At 43.3% G+C, this 10,379-nt stretch overlaps 1 protein-coding gene across 1 annotated transcript in view; it reads left to right on the forward strand.

Moving 5' to 3' along the window:
- The first annotated feature begins 303 nt into the window (after positions 1-303).
- Positions 304-10,379, forward strand: part of s100p (S100 calcium binding protein P) — a 12,848-nt gene continuing 2,772 nt past the window's right edge. Inside the window, exons 1-3 of the mRNA XM_084472827.1 lie at positions 304-1,094; positions 8,980-9,093; positions 10,075-10,245. Coding sequence (XP_084328953.1) covers positions 1,030-1,094; positions 8,980-9,093; positions 10,075-10,245 — 350 coding nt within the window. The 5' untranslated portion in view covers positions 304-1,029. The remainder of the gene's footprint in view (positions 1,095-8,979; positions 9,094-10,074; positions 10,246-10,379) is intronic.

The raw sequence follows: 10,379 nt of genomic DNA on the forward strand, positions 1-10,379 counted from the left end.
GGCGGACGCCTTTAGGGGAGTGATCGTAGTTATAGCTGGAGGGGGCCACTTGACTTTAACCAGTAGACTTCCCTGCATCGGTCATTATTGTACAGGTCCCGTTCCCACTGACTGTGGCCCATCATCAGCTGTGTGATGGGCGGAGGTTTCAGCTGGTGTGACTCGGATACAGACACTCTGACGCCCGTCATTCACGTTTACATTGAGGGCATTTAACTGACGCTTTTGAAAAAAGTGACTTACACCAGTTCATCATACACACATTCACACAACCATGCAAAAAAAAAAAATGGTTCAGTTTTTTCTGTTTTCAACTTGAAAATATGACTTAGGCCATTACTTTAAGAGGGTGACGATATGTTGTGTGTGTGTGTGTGTGTGTCTCACAAGGGCAGCGGAGGCAGACATAAATGGACAGGAACACTCGGGGAGTGTTGCAGCATGGTGGTCGCGGGCTCCCTCACAAACAAAGCCATTGTTGGTATGACACTTTAAGTGATTATGTGGAGTTTGCCAACACACTTGTGCTGCTGGTGCCGGTCCAATTAATTACAATGGCTCCCCCCTTGTCCCTCTGTCGTCTATTTTAATGGCGGGAATTGCCACGCCCACAGGCCTGCCTTATATGTATGCAAGCAGGCCAGAAGGGACAGCGGATGGAGACTTAAACTGGGGGTTGAAGCAGCTGGTTAGTGCTTAATGAAGAGGCTACGCTAACAGAGCTAACTTGGCGTAAGACTTCAGTGAAGGACAGGATCTTTTTTATTTTTCCATATTTTCATAATTTAGTGCTACGATACAACTCAACTAATAAGCTTTGTTCATGTTCTTTTTTTAAGTTCGATTTTTTAAACCGCCATTTGTATTGTACTTGAAAATGATTGTCAGTACATCGTTTCATTTGGAAGGGCTTTCTCAGTTTAACACCGCGACGGAAAGCCACTTCAGACCAGGCTGATGCGGTTGATGCGGAGTGCCGTTGAACGTATAACTAGATGAGAAACGGAGGGATATCATGTGCAAGGTGCCATGCAAGCTGACAATTGTTCCCAGAGTAAGACCAGCAACACCTGTCCCGGGCCAACGGAGATTAGGTGAGCACCCGTTTTCAACCACCATTCTCAGTAGCTGAAAGCTGGTGACTTAGTAAACGCCATCCTCTTGTCAGCCACACATAAACACACATATATAGATTTATGTTTGTTTCTTTTTTATTATAAACCTGATTCTTATTCATCAAAAGGATGCATTCACTCTTACCCAGGATAGGATACTTTTGTACATACTGCTTATAAAAGCGTGTAATGCTCCGATGCATTCTGTATGATTTACATAGTTGCAGATCTTTTTATTTTATAATCAGACATTCTTGACCTGTATTGGGGGATAAAGGAGAGACACATCGTACACCTAAAACAATCCAACCATACGTCGAATAGTTTTGCTGTTCTTTGTAGATGTGTCTCTCGTTTCTGATACACAGTGAGAGTGCCTAATAGAAACAAACATCCCCACACAATCAGGGCTTATAAACACATAAAGAAAAATGAACGTGATGTGTCTGATAAGCCATTGCCAAAAACGCAACAACATTCAACTCAAGGAGATTACGGCATCCGTAAGGAAATGCTTGCCACTGAAAGCCGGATGTCTGGCCTCCCAGATTACAGGAGACGAAAGCGTTTAAATACCAATGTTTTATATCAGCTCCAGTGGCGTAACAAGCCAACGACGGGCCCGTAAGCAGGATGATTTTTTTTGGCCGGAGTAAGACTCTGTAGAATCTTATAATGCTTACATTATAACAAGGTCCGCGGGTGGAATTGTTGACATGGGGGGGGTGGTACGGGAATGCGGGCAGACGGGATTGTTGATGGGGGGGGGGGGGACTTAGAACTAGCGCTACTACTAGAGTACCTGCTTACCGATAGTTACGCCACAGATCAGCTCAGACATTCTTAGCAGCAGCATGCTCAACTCGGGGTCAGGGAAAGGGCAGGGTTGATGTGAAGGAGTGAACAAGACATCAGCAGAGCCACATCACAGAACTCTGCCTGGGTGTCCGCGCAAATTAATGATCAGCCAGAAAGTTTTCCCGAGATGTTTGATATGGGTTTTCCGTACCAATTCCGATTGTGCGCAAATGAGCGGCTAGGATTCCTCTCACACACATAAATGTTACTAGGAACACCCATGATTACCTGGATTTCTCAATAGACTGATTGCTCATTAAGAATCATGATTTTGTTTAATTAATTTACTGTGTAGTACAAAAGGAAGGAATGAAGTGGCGCAAAAGTCAATCGCGCTGATTACATTTGTATAACCCCTTGCCACTGCATAATTGCGTTTGGTTGCCCTTTTCAACTTGACTTGTGTGTGTCAGCTGGAATCACATGAATCCCAATCATGTGAGATTCCATCTTGCCAGGCTTCCAGTCATGCGCTTGTGGCCAAAACACACTGGTTCAGACCAATCAGCGCCCTATGAGGAACCACCTTATCTATGTGAAACATGATTGATGAGGATACACTGATGGTTCATCCGATTACCTGCCAAGTATTTTTGGAATGGATGTGAAATCTGGTGAAATCAGTCTGGCAGACAATGCCACAAACAAGGTTTCACACGGCTTCACCTCAAACATCTCACCTCACTGGTTTATTTTGTCTAGAATTCTGCATGGAAACCTGCACACACAGGGCATTTCTCTGCACAGCACACTTTACTCATCAAGAAAAACAATAGAAAGAAATATATAATGTATATATGTACATTATATATAATTATAAAACGGGGGGCCTAAATCAAGCGATCTGATTGGTTCCCAACCGTTGTATATTGAGCGTATACACACAGCTATGACGCCCGTTCAGTTTACAGAGTCCAGTATCACTCCGCGCCTAACTTGAACTGTTGTTTATTTATACATAAAAGCGATAGCGTAGTTCACTGAAGCCTAAAAAAAAGCCTGTAAAGCAATAGGCACACGGTCGCCGGCAATTTAGCCTTCTAAATTGCTAAATTGCCGGCGAACCAAGCTACCGTCTCTAGCCTTCTCTCTGAAGGACGCTAGTGTGTTGCATAGCAACCGCCGTACACTTTGCCGGCAGCCAGGAGGGACTACTTTTCTGTATTCGTTAAAAAAAATGCTTTTCCGACTTTCTCGCTTTTTCAAAATTGAGGGTGTCTATGACTTTAATTTCGCCATATTTACGTAACCGTTTTATAAAAGCAATAGATCACTTCAGTCAGTGATATACGGTCATTATACCACAGTGAAGGGGGTCGCCGCCCCTCCGCTGCGCGTCGGGACGGACAACGCCCCTTAACTGTGGTATAATGAGCGTATACCACGGCCTGTCGTGATCTATTGCTTAATTATAAAACGGGGGGCCTAAATCAAGCGATCTGATTGGTTCCCAACCGTTGTATATTGAGCGTATACACACAGCTATGACGCCCGTTCAGTTTACAGAGTCCAGTATCACTCCGCGCCTAACTTGAACTGTTGTTTATTTATATATAAAAGCGATAGCATAGTTCACTGAAGCCTAAAAAAAGCCTGTAAAGCAATAGGCACACGGTCGAATGTGTGAATCGCATACTCATCAAGAAAAACAATAGAAAGAAATATATCATGTATATATGTACATTATATATAAATATATAATGACATAAATCCCAAATTCAGCCAGTCACCAGTCCTTTCAGATTGTGACTGGATAGCTCAAACCTCTCAGCTCTTTGAAAGAGATGGTGACAGGTGATCACTCATTGACAACACCTGCTGTCACCATTCTCACTCCTGTAGGTCAGGGGGGTTCAGGTTGATACTTATCTGGACTTTGTTAGCCAAACCAAACATTAGCCGTTTCTCAATTCGTGTTCTCGTGCGTACTCGTGTACTTGCGTTCTCGGTAAACGTCATCAGTGGTAGCCCAAGCACTGTTCCAATTCCAAGTATGCGAGAACGCGAGTACTGTCGTAAAACCCAGAAGTGTTCTCGATGCGTTCTCGATGAGGCCGTTCTACCGAGGATGCATCGGAGGTGACTCGTGTGGACTTGGGACCGTTAAATATCCCAGGATGCATCATCGAGTCCGCTGCTGTTCGTTGCAGGTGCGTACTCGCGTTCTCGGAAGTCTGTACTTGAAAGTCCGGACTTGCCAAGTACGTACTTCCAAGTCCGCGAGAACGTAGTCCGTGTACTTGGTATTGAGAAACGGCTGTTGTAAACAAACGCTTCTCTGTCGAACGGGTTGATCGTCTATTGGACTGAAAGCAGAGACCTCTAGGATACTCACAATGCCTCCTTATTGAGGACAATTATAAAGGACCAACAATAACGTTGTACAGTCTTTTTTTTTTTTTTTTCCTGATGACTATATAACGTAATTCCTTGTGATCATTCACAAAATCATTGATGTCTCGATTATTAGGTAACCAAATTGTGGAAAGGGGCTTATTTTTTATTTGTGAGAACAAAACAGTCGCTCACTGTAACTGCTCACTGATCCTCGGGCATGACCTTCAGATTTGGCGCCTAAACTTATATATCGTATTGTCTCGTCGCATGATCAAATAGAGACATGACAACCTACATATTACCTAGCAATCAGCATTGCATGTCTGTATATGTCCAAAAGACCAAAGAAAAATAGACATAGTTTGTTTGATTGAATAGTTTCTAGATTGTAGTAAATGTATAGGCTAGTTGTTATTGTTTATGTAGAACAAGCACATCATTTTGTTATAAATTGTTACATTTTATTCTAAAACAATGTCAACCATGATGGAGATGGGTTTTCCTTTTCAAGTGCCTACACATCAAATGGTGAGTTCTTTGTTAAACACAGGTGTATTTCCGAGTCGGCAATATAAATCACTCGCAAGGGACAATCCTCCTCCCAACACATTGTTGGTGGCCTGCTCTCTCTTCGGGGCCCTGAACCCCCCACTAGTGCTACCGTGCTATCTGCGCTGTCTATATTTACGGCCCTGCATTGAGTGAGACTGGGTTTGATATTTAGTCCTTTAGAAAGTAAGACTCCTTGTTAACCTTGTATTCAATAAAGCCCTCAGTGTGCCTGTACAAAAAACGTTTGAATAAAAAAACACAATTCCACATATGCATACACACTCGGGAAGATTGACGTAGCTCGAAACAACGAAACAACAGAGAGCAGACAGCAACACAAATATAGCGTCACGCCCTGCAGTATTTGGACCTCCTTCTGTAGCAGGCAACACGAAATGATAGCCCCTCCAAAATGTTTTCCGTCAGTGCCAAGCTTCCCCCCAGCACTCAGGGACACACACACACACACACACACACACACACACACACACACACACACACACACACACACACACACACACACACACACACACACACACACACACACACATACATTTTTTGGTTCAATAACAGATATTGTATTGAAATACTTTGTCACTCAATATAATTAAATTAAATTAAAATAAATCTGCCAAGTTTGATATCTGACCAAAACTATGCAATAATAAATAATATCTAACCTTGTATATCATTTCCCATTTCTAAGCCTTGTTGTTCTCGACCTCAGTATGTGTCTCCACCAAGGCTAGCTGTGAACTTTGAAGGTTTTTGGTATGTTGCCTACATGGAGGATTGGTAACACCTGGTCACAGTGCAAACCAATCTCTCTGTGGTCTCCCTCTCTGTGAGGGGGTAGGATGGCCTCTTGTTTTAGGGATGTTTAACACTTGATCACCGTCATCACCAGCCTGTACTCACAGGAGGACTCTATTTTGACCAACATGTGTTACACACATAGTCATACACCATGTAGACATGCAGACACACACACATTCAAGGACATACAGACACACACAAACGCACGCACGCATGCAACGCACACACCCTTAAATCACAACATGAGAACTTAAGAATGTAAAAGATCAGAGATAAGGTGAAGGGTAGGGTAAACAAGGCATCAAGTTGCCCTTTTTACTCTCTCCCAACACACACCCTGACCTTGCATACACAGCTGACATCATCTGAACCTAAACACAGCCCAACAAGACAACGCCGCAGTCTCAGTATAAGGCATCTAACGGCTTGTTAGCACTGCCAAAAAGTGACATCAAGCACCAGGAACCACTATCAACCTCTTTGATGGAACGACCAGCTGTCCGTCCACTCCACACTATACAGTAGTACAGTGATGGTACAGTTATTGGAATTGCGTTGACAAGCAGTCATTTGAAACAGGCCTATGCTGTAGCTAATATCAGACAGATACCAGGCTTAAATCCGGAATCTGAGAGTATTTGGTATCTGAGAATATTTCCGATGTACGTGAGAGTCATATTAAAGGCTTAAAGACAAGAAAAGCTTTCTTAATGACCCTTTAGGTAGGCTTACGTGTGTGACCTGCTCGGTCATCATGCATCATAGCAGCAGCCAGTGTAAGTTCAGCTGGAAAGAAGCACAAGTGTTTATGTTTTATTCTTTGTGAACATCCAAACTTGATTAATGTCAGCAGCTGCAGTACCGTGACGTGATTTGTTTATCGTGGTGAAAAAACAAAAATGCCATGGAGGTGAAAGTATAGGCCTACTTTACTCATTGGGCCATTGTTACAAGACCAATTATCATGGACTGCAGTTAGTGTCCCGTCCTTAAATATAAATATATTTAGTATAAAAGAGTATATAAAAGAGTATTTGTGCACTGCTGAATGATTAGAACAGTCTCAAAAGCATTGGCAGTTTTCAGTTGTTGGGCCGACTGACTTGGCAGACTCAGTTGGACGGGGGGGGGGGGGGGGGGAATGGAGGCTGAAATCGGCTCTGATTATTGTGTTGTGTTGGGGGTATCAAGACACACAATCTTTTCCCCCGGCAAAAGTCAAGGGCAATTTTTTTTTGAAACCTGTATGATATTATCAGCCCTGACTCGCAAATTGCAGTGGGGACGGAGACTGAGATCTGCGATCACAGTGGCACCAGACAATGGTAGGAAATAAAATGTCTACTTTGGAATGTTGACAATCAGACATCAACCCATGATTTTCTGCCTAATAATTTTTAATGGCTTAAACGGCTGCTTAACTACCAGAGCAACAGTTCCTTTGTCTAAACCAAAAACGCAGGCTTGAAATGTGTGTTTCAATAGGAATGACTGCGCCGTTCATTAAAGAGGGGTCTATCTATTCATAATCCATTTGTTGACAGTTTATTCTGTTTCTCTATTTAGACTATTTTGACTTTTGAAGAATAAACCTGACAAATTCGCAATAGCCCGTCTAACAGAATTCTTGCTATGATCGAATAGAATATAAACCATCCCTGATGAAAGGAACATAATGCGCTACTTAAATATAAAATATACACAAATACTTTATTTCTAATATGAATGCAAATAACCTCATCATGGCCGAGCGAACCTCACCCCAGTCTAGGTGAGTGGATGTGTCTGAGGGATTTGGCGGATTTTCTGAGTAGCTTTCTGTGTGTTCACACCAAAAGACACACTTGTCGCCAGGTCGCGGTTTTCGCATGAGTGATTGTGATGATGATTGTGGCGTGACAAGTCATAATCTGTCGCTGTAGTGATTTGTGCAAGTTTTATCACGCGAATATAGTCGCGTGTGTATGAGGCATATTGAGTCTATTCATAATATCATCCGGTAGTGCACACAGCTTTTGGCCATGATATTATATATTATATTATATAGACATTTAATATTATATGATATAATATGATATAATATTATATACAGAGCTCCGGGAGTCGCAAACGGCAACAATCACACTCCTCCTCAGCCTCCATGCTGCGGTTCACTCCGGACTGCAGGGAACGGTTGGCCGGTTGAACACTGATTGGCTGTTACATCACGTCACCCAAGGAGTGAACGCTGATTGGCTGTCATCACGCAAATGTCGTAGCAAAGTTAAAATATTTCGAGAGAAACATGTCTCGCTGCAAATCCTCGTGAACGCGCTCGCCCGTGACAGGGCGTTCATGCCGCTCCACAAGTCAAATCTTGCCGCAGGTTTTTCTAGCGACAAATGTCGCCTGATACGCGTCTCTACGTTGGCTTTGTATGGAGTTGTGTCGCCCCGTGGCGTTTGGTGTGAACGCACAGTCAGAGTATTCGTTGGTCGTGAACATCCACATGTTCACAGTCGCCTAGTGTGGACCAGTGACCGACGGCAAAGTCGATCGTCAAGAACATTCATCTTAGGGTGTACTGCTGAACTTGGCCCACCTTTAACACACACACACACACGTTGAAAATCTATGTTGAGTGGAATACAGCCGCAAAATAGCAAGAGAAACACGAGAAGGTCATCTAGTGCCATTATCGCAGAAGTACAGACAGGGCTAAAGCTAGCATTGATTAATTGGGCCCGCTTTGATCGTTTGGCATGAGGGCCCAACTGTGACTCGTTCCGCCACTGGATGGAATGGCAATAAATCACTATCATTTAAAAGACTAAACACTTCCAAACAAACAGCAACACCAGATACATGTTGGCCATCACCAAAAACAATAACCAACGGGTATATGGCAAGCTGGCCTAATGTTGGTGTTTGATAATTCATGGAGCCCCAGGATTATAATTGTTTTTTTTAATAAAGGCGCAGGATTCTATGAACGGGTGGTTTTTCAGACAGGGCTCCAACCCTAGGAGTCTGTGGGGTTTTAATGGGCCAATCCCAAAGTGAGCGCTGAGGACTAAGGACTCACAGACTTAATTTATCAACGCTTTGAACTGTGGGTAATTCCCTTAGGTGAAGTCTGCACTGATACGGACTCACAGAAAGGGCTTGGTAAGTGTGGACTCAAACCCCCACGCCCTTTGAAATTCGATATTGGGACAGCCCTAAGGTCTTACTAATTTCGCGAGAATGCGCAGAAAAGTCTGTGAGTCTGTGAGTCCGGACTTTGGGATTGGCCCATTAACTGATGTTCTGTGCTTGGCAGGTGGTTTGAACCGGTCAGTGTGACCAGCAACGGGGGACTGCCACGCCCACATACCAGAGAGAACATGTTCCTGTGGGCGGGAAGTAAGGCTCCTCAAGGAGGAAGTGAGCGGAGGTACTGTGAATTGTCTGGTGATTACAATTTTTTTGTATTAAATATTTACTATATTATGTATTATAAAACTGCCATTGAAAAATGTTAGATTATATCTGCTCCTTTCAACAATAATGAATATATGTTTATGTCCCTTTTGTCACCTCATGTGCAATAATAATTGTGTTGCTTTTTTAATATTCAATAATTTATTATAAAATATGATTATTATATCTTTGGATGAATAAAGAAAATTGGTGGACCTTGTTTTGCCACTCCCAGGTGTCAGGCACACCTTACTGCTTATGGTTGGCCCATTTTCTCATTTTTAAAAGGTAATGATTCATAGCTCTATTAACAATGGAGGGACATCCCTGCAAATCATATTGATGAAAACAGATGTATCATTATTAGTATATAAGGAGTATATTTGAATATATTGTTATCCTATACAAAACCACCTATCAATTTTCTAAATCCTCTATAAAAAAAATCCACTATTGAAAATGTGTCTATATCAAGAATAACAGCCCATGTCCCTGCAGCAGTACACTCACGTACCAGCAGTGGTACGCAGTGTACCCCAGGTTGAAAACGCTGGTCTAATGACACGCACCATGAAGCCTCTTTTCTCACCTGAGAGACACAATATAATAGGATTGCAGATCAGGCATAATCACCAAGCCTCAGGGACAAACAGTTTGACATTGCATTCATTTCACAGCCCCACTGACGTATACTGTTGTTGGAATGCCGTTTCCCACAAACGATCAATCACTCATACAAACCCGAGTCACCCCACACAAGACATTTAGCCCTAAGGTAAAACAAATGATGAGGTTTTTTTTCCCCCAAAGCGAACACCATAGCTGTAATATGCTATCGTTCATCATGAGCATTGATCATAGGCTGATCAGCTGATCTGCTGGGTCAGTGGGACCAGCCCTGGGAAGGAAAAGGGTTACCGTGCCACCATGTGATCCCGCCATGTGTCCCCCTCAGACCTGCCCACCATAAGAGCCGGGAGTACGACGTGTTGGACAAGAGGAAGACGGTCACAGCTCTGAGGGCTGGGGAGGACCGGGCCATCCTGCTGGGTCTGGCCATGGTGCTGGTCTCCTTCATGATGTACTTTGTCCTGGCCATCACCATACTGCGCTCCTACTCAGACAGGTAGTTAGCGTCGGCGACGCAATGAAATCCATCCAAACGTTCAGACTAAATTATTGTTTAGTGTTGCAAGTTCTAAAATATGATGCGACGTGTGGAGAAGGCACAGAGCGACAGACAGAGCCATCCTTCTGTCG

This window comes from Micromesistius poutassou, assembly GCF_964030765.1.
Source record: "Micromesistius poutassou genome assembly, chromosome: 9".
NCBI classification, from domain to species: Eukaryota; Metazoa; Chordata; class Actinopteri; order Gadiformes; family Gadidae; genus Micromesistius; species Micromesistius poutassou.